This window comes from Abramis brama (genome assembly GCF_963993115.1).
Source record: "Abramis brama genome assembly, chromosome: 17".
NCBI classification, from domain to species: Eukaryota; Metazoa; Chordata; class Actinopteri; order Cypriniformes; family Leuciscidae; genus Abramis; species Abramis brama.
In genome coordinates, this window is record NC_139979.1 from 25,568,696 (window position 1) to 25,584,816 (window position 16,121).

Genomic DNA, 16,121 nt, shown 5'->3' on the forward strand with positions numbered 1-16,121 from the left:
GAAATATATCTCTGATTTGTCTTTTCTTATATCCTTAGCTTCCTGCTAGAGTATCATTTACACAGCACAGTGTGTGCACTTATGCAAGTTGCTATGGAAAGATACTTTGCTAAGGTGATACTTTAGGCTTTTGAAACAAAGTGAAACAGAGCTCCACAATGTCCTCCCTGGTTGTCATAACCACATCAACACTCCATAAACTTTATGCTGGGCGATAAAACGGTGTCGGTATTTATCGACGGTACACCATTGTCGGTAACGATATAAAAAATGTTCGATATAGCGTCCGATATTTTCATTAAAATGGCGCGACCACCACAACGTTGCCCAACATCAAATGGCAAACGTAATGAAATCGGAACGAAACTGCACTACTCATTTTGTGCTTCACGGACCGTTTATCAGTTTGGACCAATGCTGCGCGACACTGTTACTACACAGCGCTAAGAGATCCAGTAAAGAAAGCATTTGAATTCACCAATGAAGTAATAACATCGCTGCGAGATCTAGTGAGAAAATTTGCACTTGAGATTTCTCCATTATTAACGGATCAAACAGCGCTGACGTGGAAACCAGGAGAAACATTGTGCCATGAATGAACTAGTTATAGGCTTTAAGTCCACAGATCAGCAACATTCACCATGGATTTAATGTAGTAACACTAACTGTAACCATGGAAGTTTGGCAGGAATAGTAAAATGCTTTCAAGTACGTCACGCATCTTTTTCCAGTACTTCAAATATTATCATATTTAAATGTTATTTTTAATGTGATGACCAAAAAATGATTTGTTCATCCTTCAAAACTTACCCCCATTTTTAAAACTAAAAGCCATTTGCTTGGCTTGCTTAGTTGGGGACATTAAATTTAACATTTCATTTAATATTCAACAATAATATTGATCTGCCTGCATTGACACTATAATACAAGAACTGAACTGAGCTGGACGATGACATCACGGTTTTCTCCAGAGCGGCTACATATATATAAATGTACTAAATTAATAACTTTTTTTACTACAAAAATTAAACATCACTGAACTTACTTAAGCTGGACTGTGATGCCATTTTCTTCAAGAAACAAACTTTTTTGCATTATTTTCCTGTTATCTCTGCTTTGAAACAATCTGTATTGTAAAAAGTGCTATAAAAATAAATGTGACTTGACACCAATTTAAAAATAATTTTTCTTTTAATAAATATATATATATTTTTTAAATCAAGGAATATATTTTTTTAAATCTTTTTGCTGTATCGAAAACGTACCTAACTGTGACAACCAGTGTGTCAAAGAACACGTTTGTGAACCGTTACACCCCTACTTATCACAGATGTTGATCTACCTCAAAGTTTGCCTTGATTGTTCAACGTTTACACTTTTACATTGCACACATTTTGTAACATTTTATTTAAGTTCAAGAGTTTCTTTAACACTTACTCTTTTATATTAATATAAGACAAAGATATTTTTGTTTACATTTTATTTTTGTTTTTGACTGCTAAAACTAATATAATTTGTTGTTTGCCTTAATAATGTTAATAGTTATGTAATAAAGATAAAAATAAATAAAAAATAATATTAAAAAAGTGGTTTAAATTCAAACTTTTCTACTTGTCTTTAAATAAATAAATAAAAAAGGTTATAAAAAATGTCAATAATTATTGATACCGAACGACATGAAACGTTATATCGTTTACATTTTTTAGCTATATCGCACAGCCCTACGGCAAACACAATAGCAGCAAATGCCTTGATTAAACAAATATTGAAATATTGAATAAAAAATCTTGAAACATTTTTGCTCAGAGAGAACAGTAAAGAAAATCTGTTAACAAGGATACAGGGTGAAACTTGTAAAATATTACCCGTTTTTGCATTACTTGAGTTACTATTTTTAGGATATAATGAATTAGTGGACTTGGACAAGTCTGATTTATGAAACTATAGCTATGTTTAGAGGCCTGATGAGAAATGATTGTAAACATTTCTGTATCTGTTCATCATAAAGAAAAGAATAAGATCATTTCTGCAATGGCTTAAGGCTGTTGCAAATGATGCTGTCAGTCTATGCATGCGGAAATACCTGTGTAACTTCAAAAGTCAACCTCATACAGTGAAATAACGTTTCAGGCAGAATTTATACTCTACCGCTCATCTATATTCTCCACTAGGATGAGGAATTACAATTCTGAGTACATACAGCCTATAAACTATTTCTGTCTATGAAGGGCACACTGATGAACGAGAACAATGCAATCGTGATCTGGGTAACCAATGGCTACGACCGAATTGATTCTGGTAAGAATCTGGGAGGCTCAGTTTGCTTTTCCATTCTGCTGATATTTCTATGTGCATTCCCATAAAAAATCATGTCACCCTTCATGATCCCTGCTGCATCCTGAGGACTCTTTCCTCTCTTCACCTCATCCGACATATTCCTCTCTTACTACTTTCCCACACCACATCCTCTCATTTCTTCCATTCCCAGCTCCTTTCAAAAAGCATCCGCAGCCTCGCTGCTTTTCTAGGTCAGTCCAAACCAATTTCAGCCTCATCTTTTAAACACATTTGTCACCCGGTGCGGCGCTCAGAGGATGTGCTGGCTGTCCACACACAGCACAGTGAACAGACAGGAATACTGACATCTAGCAGAGCTGACCTCTCACAACCTCTTATAGTGAATCCTGCCCCCCTCTGAGCACCAACACCTACTCCCAAGAGCCAACAAACCTGCAGTTAGCCTGCCTGTGTACACCATGACATGGTCAACTCTTCTGAAGATAATATTTTTGCACCAAAACTAAGAAACCGTAGAGGACTTAACAATACATCTCATAACTACATAGCATTCTACTGACAAAACATGAGTGTACAAATAACAGACAGCAGAAATGGAGGATCCCCCATGAAATACCTGAATTGGGCCTTGATGTTACTGGGGCTGGAAGAACGAGGTTGCACCTCCTTCTCCTGCTTTTCCCTCAAGATCCGTTCAGCCAACAAGAAGTAAGTAGCAGTGATGTGGTTGTACTTGTTTGTCTCCAGGGCTCTGGAGGCAGAGCAAAGAGAATGGACAAGTGAGAAGGAGATACAGTGTGTGAGAGAGAAACACCAGTTTAGACAATGAAATTTGGCATGTCAGTAACAAGTAAAACTCCACGGCTCTAACAACTAGAGACCCATGTGGTTCAAAAGGTCTTGTATGGTGGCATTCATTTTGAACACCTGAGACTAAAATAACTGAAAAATCCCAGAGAGCACACTGTCCCAATACAAATGGGACATTCTGCATTCAGCTTTTTAAGATGGTGAGTCTGGGCATGTTAGCAGAGATTACACTGCTTCTTCAGGGATTGCATACCAACAATTGAACAAATGAGTTTGAATCATGCAGCGACAATCTTTTGGCAAGGATTGAGTTCACATCATGGCCTGTGTTCATGGCCCAGTTCAGCTCTTATGTGTAAATGCACTGAGCGTTTAACATGAGCAAAGAAGTAAGACCCACTTATGTTTTGATCTAACTTATTTTTGTGTGTGTGTGTGTGTGTGTGTGTGAAACAAGGAAACATTTTGGAAAAGGAAGAATGACTTGTACATGGGATTTTAATGCAATCATTCAGTACACATCCTCTTTAAAACATATTGAGGGTTCCTTTAAGGCAGATTGACTGCCGTTTCTCATAGTGGGGTTCCCCAGCTGTCAGGGAGTGGAATCGAAGACATAAAGGAAAGACTGATGGGTGTTCTGAACTGTCACCCAGCATGCATCTTTCTACAAGACTGTACAGCAGGAGTCTTCTGCACTATGTTCGTTTCATGCTCCACTGTCAGCGGGATGAAAATATTTTTCAACACTTGTGAAAAATGGTACCCTACTAATAATAAAACCATGTTATCTTACAAAAGCTTAGATAGACACAACAGAATAGAACATAACACAATCAATCATTTTGATTTAATAGACATAAAGTTGTCAAAGGTTTAACTAAAGCCGTGGTTTTTCAAAATTTCTTCGTCAAGATCTGCAGCGTCTTTTCTATAAACATGAATTCAACGTATAACATTTAATAATTCAATGAAAATGTAAAAAAATATACACTCTACTTGACATTATGGCAAAAAAATCATTGTATTAATTCAGCCAAGAGTTAAGCAAAGTGCTTTGGAACCCTTTACACCAAATTCTTTAACGTGACCACACATAAACCTGGACGCTTTTTCTAACGCAGTCTTTGATTTCAAGACAGTCCTGCTTAAGGAAAAATATAAGAACAACAGAGAAAAAATGTTGTACATCTCAGCTTCTAAAATTCTGTATCACAAGCCTACAACAAGCCTTACTCAATGATGGCTTCTCTATCGGCGATGTCTCCCAGCACCATGCGTTGGATGATGCCGTTGTGTTCCTCTTCTGAAAGATTCTTGTGAGACACCAGTGGGGTGTTGAATTTGGTAGCTGGAGATGGGTCCACCCCTTGAAGCCACGCGTGGCTCTCGATCTCCTCCAGTGATGCTCGCCTCTTCGGATCCCTTTGAAGCATTCGGTTTATCAGGCTGTAAAGAGCAGAAAGAGAAGATGAGGATGCACATCAAAAGTTTCTTGAACATGTGAGCCTAATTCTAGACACTGTTCAAGTCTTAACCCAGGACTGTGTCATTCTTTGCTGGAAACCCAGGATTAGTTCAGGGCTAGTCCAAATATTTATTTGGGGGAAAATGCTCCATGATATTCATGTCACTATTAAGTTCTCATGTTTCAATGGTCAAAATTCTAACTCGCTGAAAGTTTAGCTAGGCATCTTCCATAGTAATTGACACTGAAAGCAAATAGGGGACATGCTTAAGATGTAGCTGCCACAGAGAGGGCTTTCTATCATTAACTGAAGAGAAGCCAATAACACTTGTATTAGCTGACTGAAAATGACTTGAGTTGCTGTTGTTGTGAGCAGCCGCTGAGGCAAAGTTCGACCGGGGCGCATCAGCATTCAGCACACGTACGTGGCAAAATTACAGCCCAACCACCATGAAAGAGTCGAGGAGATTCAGCAGACTTACAGCGGCAGTCTGAAAATCAGCACCACTGAGCTGCAGAAGTAGCCAGCCCGCTCCAGTCATTATCTGCACGCTGGAAATTTGTGAAGGCAGAGAGAGAATAAATAGATATGAGAACTGGCGAGAGAATCTGCCTGTTCGTCTCCACTTGATTATGCTGCCAGGCTCTTATCAACCAACATTACATCTCAAATTGCCATTATAATGCCAAAAATGGGATTCAGAACAACAGGACTCTTTTAGAACAGAACCTAAGTGATTAAAGCCACAATTTCTCCATCACAATATGATAGGGGACGAGACTGCAAGCTGTCATGATGACATTTCCTCTCCAGGGTTTCAGAAATAACTAGTCATTGGGCATTCTGGCAACAGCAACTGTCATTAGCGAAACATAATAAGAGTGTAGTTATCAAAGGCTATGGGACAAAGTAATGGGGTCCAGATGTGACCTTTCAATGTCAACATTAAAAAGCCCAAAAGAACAAACTATGCACTGTGTCTGACATCTCAAAGGCTGAGAATAAATGATTTCTCGGTATTCCTGTCATCAAGGCTGCTTGAGTTTATTAATACGCTGTTGAAACATTTAAAGGTAAAGTGCATTTGCAGTTTAAAGGCACACTATGTAATTTGTCACCACTAGAGGTCATTTATTCAAAACAAAGAATAGGCTTGATGACGCCTTGTCTTCCCCTTTACAGCCGGTGGAGAATATGACGGGACTCAGGCAGAAATCATATTCATGGATGACCGGTAATGTATTAAATATTTATTAAAGGGGGGGTGAAATGCTATTTCATGCATACTGAGTTTTTTACACTGTTAAAGAGTTGGATTCCCATGCTAAACATGGACAAAGTTTCAAAAATTAAATTGTACGTTTGAAGGAGTATTTCTGTTCCAAAAATGCTCCTTCCGGTTTGTCACAAGTTTCGGAAAGTTTTTTTCGAGTATGGGCATGTGTGACGTCAGATGTAGCGGAATTTCCTTATACGGGTCCTAAGGGCACTTCTCCGGAAGGACGCGGGCGTACGCGCAACCGTAGACCAGAGCGAGAGAGCGAAAGCAGTACGCCCATCAAAGCGCTATGCTCGGCTTTAGGGAAGTCAATGTCACCAAAGAAGTGGGTTTTTGGTTGCCAGGGCAAGACAACCCTGCACAGATTCCCCAAAAACCCGGCGTTAAGGGACCAGTGGATGGAGTTTGTTTTTTCAGAGCATCAACGGAGGTTGTGCAAGACTGTTTGTTCCCTGCATTTCGACGATGCTTGTTTTATAAACAAAGCCCAGATCGACGGATTTGCAGATCGTCTAATGCTTAAGGATCGAGCAGTCACAATGATAAAGGTTCGCGGTCGTGCGTTGGAACCGGGCGGTGAGTAAAACTGCTTCAAATGTCTCTGTGTGTTGTTAGCTCGGAGCGTTAGCACAGCTTTAGCTCCGCCCACACGGCCCGCCTTCAGCCGCTCGTTTTTTTCCGGAAAGACTCGGTACAGCCTATCTTTCTTTTATAAATATAATAAAACTAAAGACTTTTTGGAGATATGAAGGATGCAATACTACTCTATAGGTACTCAAGATTAACAGGAGATTGAGTGAAAATGAGCATTTCACCCCCCCTTTAACGTTACGAAAGCTGCTGGAGCGATTGCTAAAGAGAGACAAGCACGACACAGCTCGAGAGCAGTGGAGCTTTTATTATTCCGCAATATTACTTTATTATTCTTCCGGATCATGCGTATCTGGGCTAACGCAGCGCTGTTTTATCATATTAGATTAGATACATTTGAGTGTGTTGAAAGTTGTTATAATGCTACTCAGTGCGTTCGCTCGGCGGCTACTATATGAGACACTTGTTGCACACTGCAGTGAGCTAGATGCAATATTAGGCATGGTAAATATGGTACTCGCGGTAAATCAAGAATTTGAGATTTAAACAAAAAAGACTAACTGTGTTGAGCTGTATAACAATGATTAGTTTTCTGTCTATGAATGTATCCAAACAGTTGCTTAATAAAATCATAATATATTAAAGCGTCATGGTTGACAGGCGATGCGGTTCAAACGGCTTATTTCTCTGGAATTAAACATTATTATATAGCCAACTATATACTTTTAACCTGTCATTGTTTTTAACACATTTGTCTATGAAATATTCATGCAACAGAAGAGTTTTCCATTTCTATACTCCACAGAAGAAAAAAGCTCCTTCTGCAAAAAGAAAATGCTTCAGGGCTTTATCTAAAACTGTTATTCCTTTTCTGTGAGGATTTACACTCTTGTCTCAATCTGGTAATGACAATTATGCCAAGTTGCTAACTGTCCGCGGCCTCTCTGTGAAGGTCATTTTACTACTTTCAATGTTCTTATCAGCTAAAGACAAATTGAGATTTCACAAAAGCTAGACATTTGAGTAGCTTGCAGTTGAAGTGGAGGGCTGTTACCTCAATAGCTTGAATTTCACATGCGAATCAAATGTGTGAAAATAGAGGTAGCTGTTTAATGAGAGTGAGAATATTATGCAAGCAGGCAGTGACTAAATTAATCTGCCTGACGCGATTTCCTTAAAATACCCAGTCTGAAAAGCCCTGGAGATAAAACCAAATCCAAACAAAAGAGCTTAAAACAGAAATCAGAGAGACACTGACAAGACAGTTAAAGTGAAGGAGGAATCAAATCAAATGCTCATATATGAAATAATAAAATGCTGCCAACATAGCAATTACATTTAATGTCAACAATAAAGAGATTTAGACATTAATTTAGACATTTAAAATCGAATTCCAAACCATTTCTTTCGATAAATATTTAAATAGGTATATAATTAGGGTCCAAGCACTGATGGTAAGAGGACACTATTGGAATTGCTCCGTTTTAAAATATATAGAACTTAATATTAGAAAAAAACTATATCAAGGTCAAGGTGTCTTTATTAGTACCCAAGGGTAAATGTCTTGTCCAGACAGGAGATTCAGCAAACCATACTTAAGACAATCCATAAAACATCGAAACAAACATAAAATACAAAAATATGCAAAAGTATAAGAAACTTCTAAGATGACAATGTGCCTCTGCACACACCCTCACAATTTTTACCATTCCATTTGTTGACACTTGTGGTAAAGAAATGACACACTGCAGTGTTAAGCATTTTTAATAACATCAAAGTTTACATTTAAAGTAAAAACCAGTCGACATGTCACATTGTGATTTGTCATCTTGCTGTAGTGGGTTCAGCATTGGATTCATGGACTGACTCTATCTCTCTATGATACCAGACTGCTGTCAGCAACCACTTCCACACACTGCACGGGTCTCCAGCATGGCAGGCAACCCTGATAAGACTGCTACTCGAGCCTAATAATCACTCTATCGCTGCTGAACGGTCCAAAACAGTGTAGCAGACCACTACAGCTTACTTACAGCACACATGCCATCTCATATTTGGGACACAAGAGAAGGTTTATATTCTCAATGCAAAAGTGAATGTCTACAGTCCAGGGGGAAAAGATAAATAAAAGTGAAGCAGACATGCAAGGCCCCAATATACTTCAACAGAAATCAAAGAACGAACCGGTGACAGCATTTCGAACAAAATCTGGCCAAAACGAAGTTCGTTTGAAGTTCTTTGAAAACAGCTTGTCAAAGCAATTCTTTTGGAAAAGTTTGCTCTGGCTGTTTAACATTTTTGAGCTACCATATCGATTACATAATAGGGAGGTGTGTTCTGTGGCTCTGCCTTCTTTGACTTGGAAATCTTCAGATCATTTCTTCAGTTCAGTCTAGGTCAAAGCTGCTTTTACAAGTAGAAACTGAAGTTGTAATTTTTATCGAAAGCGACACTGTCACTACCTTTTCATGTTTAATACTGTAAAGCTGCTTACTTTAAAGCAGTGGTTCTCAACTGGTTTGGCCAAGGGACGAACCACATTTTCCATGGCCATTAAGCCGTGACAATTTTTTTTAGGAATTTGATCATATATAGCCTATAAAAATTATAATAAATTGAACAATCCGCGACTCAAAACGGTCTTGCGACCCACCAGTTGAGAAACACTGCTTTAAAGCAATCGATTGTAAAACGTTAAACATAAACGAGAGCTTGTACAAACATATACATATAGCTAAGATCAGAAGCTTTCTTTACTGGCTGTTTTCTCACCGCTGTCATCATTATGTGTTTATTGTGTTATTGAGAGGAGCACGCAGCACTAACATAATCATCTAAAAGCTTCCCTCAGATATTTCAAACTTATTTTTAAGCAAAAGAACGAAAAAGAACTTTGCCGTGAGCATATCGAGGCCTTAACTTCAACTTCAGCAGAGATTTGTAAAGGATGTCTCCCCCCCTCACCCCAGCTGAGAAATGGGCACTTTGATTGTTTAGTCTAAATTTATCTCCAGTCTCTCTGCTAGTGGAAAGGCCATCGCAGGAGGAACCGTGGAAATCTGTTTGGAATGTTTACGCTCTTCCCGAGGCTTCCGAGGATAACTACAGCAGATATCACTGCATGTAAAATAACAGAAGACACAACATCCAGCGCACAAATGTAGGCTGTAGGCTGAACAATCCAAATTATGCTTTCTTTTAGTGTTGAAACAAGAATATTGATGAGATCCAAGTGAAATTCAAAACCCTCTTTCTCCTCAAAGAATGTAGGAATGTAAACAAAAGTGACCAAATAATGATGAATTATTCATGTTAATGATGGTTGACATTAAAATGGTGGCAGATGGAAGCAGAGTGATGTTGATGAGCCAACCACTGCTTGTACATGTATTAACCACATGGTGTGCTGCAATGCCTATCAAATTCATCTGTGATTCTGCAACGCAGAGAAAGAAAGCAAGCCGACAGCAGTCCCAGGGGTATAGAGAGGGCTAAATCACACAGCTGGCTCTTTTTACGGCCAAAATACACACTGAACGTGCATGTCAGTCTTAAACACTGCAAGTTTATGCTGCATGAGCCAAACTAAACACGGAAAAAAAGGAATAAAATAAAGTCACAGGAGGAATTTGCAGAAGTGCCCCGCAGGGTTGGACGTAGAGCAGGGCACACCCTGATGAGAGGAGATGTTAAGACAAAATGACAGATAGTGCAACTAGTTCTAGTTGCTGAAGAATCTTTCCTTGTGTTGACACACAGGCCAGGGTTCCTTTTTTTCTGTTAACAGTGTTTTAAAGGAGCAATGCAATAATTTAGTTCATTAGATTTTCATTTTTTATCATTTCAGTTTCATTTTAATGTAAAGTTTTTTAATTAAAATGACATTTTAAATTTAAATTTAAAGTTTTAGCAGCTTGTGTTGTCATAATTTTTATTAGGTTTTGTGTTGTCGTCATTTTTATTCGTTTTTATTAGTTAAAAATGGCTATATAGTTTTTTTTAAAACTAAATTTAGTTTTTAGTTTTAGTTTAAGCTATTTTAGAACTTGATAAATGTTGCTTTGAGAACTATCATAAATAAAATTATAACAAGTTTAAATGATGTGGAACACCTTTTGATAAAGACTGTCATGAAACCCAGGGAAAGATTTAACCAAGATGTTGCACTTTTCACATTTTCACTGGAATGATTTAGTAATAGGAGAATCATGTCTTTTATCATACTTCATACCCGTCTCATGTTGCACAACTTAATTACATTGCCTTCTGCGTATATGCTGCAGTTCAAGTAAATTATTTTTTAATGGTTTGTTTTAGACAACGATTAATAACCCTAGGCATTATGGCGCTTTTTCACTGCATGGTACGGCTCAATTTGGGGGGTTTTCCACGGTGTACAGTACCTAGTACCTGGTCATTTTTTTAGTACCACCTCGGTTGAGGCTCCAAGCGAGCCGTACCGATACTAAAATGTGACGTGTAAACACTGCAGGTCACTGATTGGTCAGAGAGAATCGTCATTACCAGCATCATTGGATTTGCGAGACATGACACCAAACCCGATATGTTTCAATAGTCAGTAACAGCCACAGAAGTATAATTTGTTCACATGACTTTTTTAAACGACTTGATTTAAATGACCGTTGCACGGAACTTGAAAAAAGAAGTGGCTGTACATGGTCAGAAGACGAGGTGAAGACGTCCCTCTCGTTGGTAGCCGAGGAGGAGCAGTAGAGGCGGCACAACTATAACAATCAGTCTATAATCCCACACACTAAACTGCAGTGGAAAAGCACCTTTAGTGACACTAAATGGAGTTGTAAATGTAACGATTTATCAAGTTTACTCACGTTTTTTTGTTGTTGTTTTTTTCCAAGGATGTTTAAGGAGGTATTCTAACATAACGGGGAAAAAAAACCTTTAAGGTTTATTCTTATCTACTGAACATTTAAAGAGCTTAAAAGCTTGCTTAAAAGCATGCTTTAAGTAATGGAATGTATAAAGATAATGCTGAAAGGTAAAGGAAAACCTTTCAGAGAAAACCATAAGTTTCTATAATATTGGTTTTAGTGGAGACAGTTTGCTGATAAAGCCATAAATCACATTTACCAGACTGCACTGTAACAGAGAGCATGTTTGTGCAGCAGACGCAGTTCCATCGTGAAAATCAAAATGACAACAGGAAATAAATAAATAAATAAAATGAGAAGGGTGAAAGCACAGGACAAAAATAGAAAACTAATTTGAGGGAAAAATGAAAATGAACAAATAAAACCACTAATGGAATGCTTACATTTTTTCATGCATCACTTGTTCGCATTTGAAGATGCCGAGAGAGCTGCACATTAAATGATTATCATCCAATATTACCATATTTATTAAACTTCCAGACAATAATAACAAAAAGGGGACTATTAATTTGAGGACTACGAAAGGCAAAAACTGTGAAATGTTAATAAAGAAAAAGAATTCATCACATAAGATACAAGAAATTAGAAAAATAAATAAAAATCTAACAAAAATCTTGACATGGACACCAAAATAACTGGTCTTTGCTGAATGAAGGAGATTCAGCTCAGTGAACTTTTGGACCTGACTGGATCCCCACTGAAAGTTCGCTCACATGCCAACAGCCAATTAGCCCAGTGCTCTACATGTGAACATTTCCACAGCTTACTGTGTTAACCTTATTAACATGTACTAATGTTGGCTCTACAGGTCTACGTTGTGTTGTTGCTTCTAACGTATGCACAAAACTAACCAGATGCGACAACATGTAGTTTTGTTATTTCTGTGTTACAAATATTCATATTATCACAGAAGTTGGCTACTATGATAAAAGTTTATAGTTCTGATATAAACACTGTTATCTACGTGAAAGTAATAAAGATCATATCGATTACATTGTTACGCCACAGGGTAGTGACAAGTGACTGCTAAAAATTGCGTTGCCAATGTCACTAGCCGCGTTTCCATTACCCTTCAAATTGCGCAAATTGAAATTGCGAATTAGAAATACGCTCAATGGAAACACGTCAATTTCGCAAAAACTCCCATTTATCGCAAAAAAGTATTTACGCTCGCATGAGGTGGTGTTTCAGGCAATTCGAAAAAGGAATATTTCGTAAAACTGCAATGGAAACAGTTTTTGCGCATTTACAGTCACCTGACTTAGAAGGCGCGGTGTGTTTGGACAGAATACGAGACAGAGTTCTTTATTAAATTCATAAAAGACAAAAGAATGACAGAAATACTGGATTCTAAACCTCATAGAGGTGCCACAATCAAGACCTCGGAGCAGAAATGATTGAGAAAAACCCAGAAACACCTCATATGTGCTGTAAGTAAGGGTCTTTCCTTGCCATTAATGCTTGGATAACAAGCCTACGTTTCCTTCCATTAATAATAATAATGTCTAGTGCAGTACGTGGCTGTGATATATATAAACTTACCAACGTCCGTTGCCATGATTTTTGGAATGACTTATCGCGAGAGGGAAAAAAATGACGCTGTAGTCGCATAACATAGGTTAATGGAAACGCCGTCATTTCGCAATAGTTTTTGATCGGTAAAAAAAAAAATCGCAAAAGTTTTGCACAAATCTGTAATGGAAACGCGCCTATTGAAGCATTCGTTCAAAACCGCTGATTCATCCAGTAATGAAACAAGTGAAATACTTAGGATTGAGTCATTGAATTATTCATTCAAACAGTTGTTTGACAATAATTCATTCAGATTAATTAAACGGTTTAAATAGACTGCGTCAATTAACATTTTGTCAGAACTCTAGTTAATTACATGTTATTTTCTTTAATTGTCTGTTCAGAAACGTGGGAGAGTCGTGATCTCTGTTTGAAAAAATTGTGATTCTCAATTTAACCAGAATCGTGCAGCTCTAAATGAGACTCAGTCATTTGAGGAACTGGCTAAACTAGGTTACTCTGAAGTCATTCTGATGCAGCTTTGAATAACCACCTCAACATCTTTGTAATAGGTCACAATCTGTCACCTTTACAAAGACAAAACCTAAAATTCCTTTCATTCCAAGAGTAGTTTGCATCAGTGAGTTGAGTTTATCAATCGCTCTTTACGCAAGTACAGTATGTACTGAAATATTTACCACCGGTGAAACAGGTTTTGTTTCTGTGCTAAATTGGCCCAACTGTTCATGTCATTTCCAACCGAGCATTGTGTGAAACTTTTAACAGCCTAACAATTGCGTCCCGCTGAGAAACGACATCAAGACCCAACACATTTCCTTACCCCGCCGCACAGTTTCCACCTTGTTCACCCTGAAAGTGATAATGACAGGATGAAGTCTGCAGCATTATCAGAACACAAGCTAACTTTTCAGAATTGTTTGAATGCGTTTGGTACTTAAATTTATCTTAAACAGGGACTGGGATAATCAGAAAACAATAATCCTGTAAATATCAAAAGTAGGCACAAAAGGTATTAAGGATGTGCAAATAACATAATCGGCTGATAAACTTGAGAGTGCAATATAAATTGTGTATATAGTTGTATTCGAAATTATTCAACCCCCATTGCAAATCAGGTTCGACATTAAGCCTTTTCATGTGTAATCTATCATTCACTTTTTTCACATTCACAATTTTTTTTGTGTGTTGTAAATATAATTTATTCTTAAGCAATATTCTCATCAGTCTTCAATCAGCTTTGATATATTTAAATCTGCATATTGTATTATTTGCACCTTTAAAGAGCACCCCCCCCCCCCCAATCGTATTAAATGTATGCATCATCTTTCATTTTAAATTCTTAAATTTGATCAATAAATTACATTATTTAAAATAATAAGACACTATAGGGCTGTTACCCTACTAGGGCTGATGAAATTAAATCATTTACACTGAAAAAATTACAATTGCATTAAATAATGTTATGAGATTGTTTTAAATATACAAATAAGAAACGTTGGAAAGAATGATACTTTTAAACTTTTAAACATTTAAACACTAAAACGCCAGTAGGAGGCGGCAGGTGACCTTCTTAATGAGCGAGTCATTGATTCATTCATTCAAACAATTTGTTCAAATGACTGATTCATTCAAGAATGAGACAGATGTTTATGAATGGGTCATTGAATCTTTGACTATCTTTGTCAAAACGCTGAATCATTCAGTAATGAAAACACGGCTGAGTGTTGCTGAGATGCGCGTTCTGCTGTGATCTTTGTTTGGAATTATTTTCGCTGCTGAAACAGAACAAAAACAGAACAAAAACGTCAATATTGCACCTAAAATGTAAGTGACTTTCAACTGTTTGTTGAACTGTTGTATGAAATCAATGTCAAATTTTCAATCGTGATGGTATTCAGGAAAACGTCACTCGTCATGTGAGGGCAACTCTATCATACAGTTCTACTCGTCAACTGTATCATATGTTGAAAATATAAAAACAAAACAAGGGGCGTTCGTCTGTTATAGGACAACTTAGTTTGAATAAACGAGCAGACACTGATTAGCTACTTGATCGCCTAAATTAAAAAAATACAATTAATATTTGTGTAGTGTTCATTGTTGTTATCGATAGAGATACGCGGATGGGGTATTATTTCATCCATAACCGCATCACAAAACTCATCATCCGCACCAGCGTTTTTTGACCAATTTTCAAAGCCGCACCCACCCGCCATCCGCTGATTGTTTTGTGGTCTATGGACGATGCAATGCTCTGCTGATGCGAGCTGCAAGAAAGCCCTTGTCTGTTCTAGAAAGGATGCAGCAAAGATATTTAATGCTAATGTATGAGGCATAGGCCTATGCTGAGTTTCATTCATTTACAATGAGATGCGCTCTAGTTCACAATGGCAAGTGAACGCGGTGCGCCGGCACCTCCATGTCACGGTTATTATATTGTCTGCTATAATTTTTATTTATTAAATACATGCAATTGGTTGATGAAACATTTATTAAAATTAAGATACAATTTGTACAAAACGAAATTCGCTTTAAAGAAAGGCTTTCTACAAAACAAAACTTCATTAAGTGGTAAAAACCATGTCTCCCGATATATTGCGCATCTTATGATCCTATCTTTTAGTACAATTGTTTTTGAGCTAAAATGTAATACACATCATATAGGCTATATACACACTGTATATGCTTCTTTTATCAAACATGTTTGGGGCCAGTCAAGGGGTAGGGGCTAATAAAACTGCACGATCAGTTATCAGTAATGATACGTTGTTTATTATTGCAAATGTTTATTGCTAATGTTTATTATTGCAAATGTTTTTTCATTTGTTTAATAAATTTCATAATGATGGCACATCACTATATCATAGTCATAGCTTTTATTTCTATCTCAAATGATTGGCGGTCGGTCAGGGGGTACTTGGCAAAGAATCAAATACAGTTGGAAACGACGTAGACCATTAATAACACAGACTGTTAACAAATGTTTTTAATTGGTATTTAAACATTCTCTATGAAAATGTTTTTTTTATAAAAATTATTTTTGCCTGTTATAGAGTTCTAATGACGGTGTTCAACTATAACCGTCGGTCTCACGGTTATATACTAACCGTCACACCCCTACCGTCAGTAATACATTTATTATCCACTATCGATCGCAACTTAAAAAATAAAATCAGTCATTCACTTGTTTTAGTGATTTCCTAGTTATTTTTTTCTTATTAAAGATCTGAT

At 37.3% G+C, this 16,121-nt stretch overlaps 1 protein-coding gene across 1 annotated transcript in view; it reads right to left on the bottom strand.

Moving 5' to 3' along the window:
• Positions 1 to 16,121, bottom strand: part of snrka (SNF related kinase a) — a 49,924-nt gene that overhangs the window by 4,190 nt on the left and 29,613 nt on the right. The window contains exons 4-5 of the mRNA XM_084088598.1: positions 4,345 to 4,557; positions 2,915 to 3,049 (exon numbers count right to left, since the gene is read on the bottom strand). Of these exons, the coding sequence (XP_083944724.1) occupies positions 2,915 to 3,049; positions 4,345 to 4,557 (348 nt within the window). The remainder of the gene's footprint in view (positions 1 to 2,914; positions 3,050 to 4,344; positions 4,558 to 16,121) is intronic.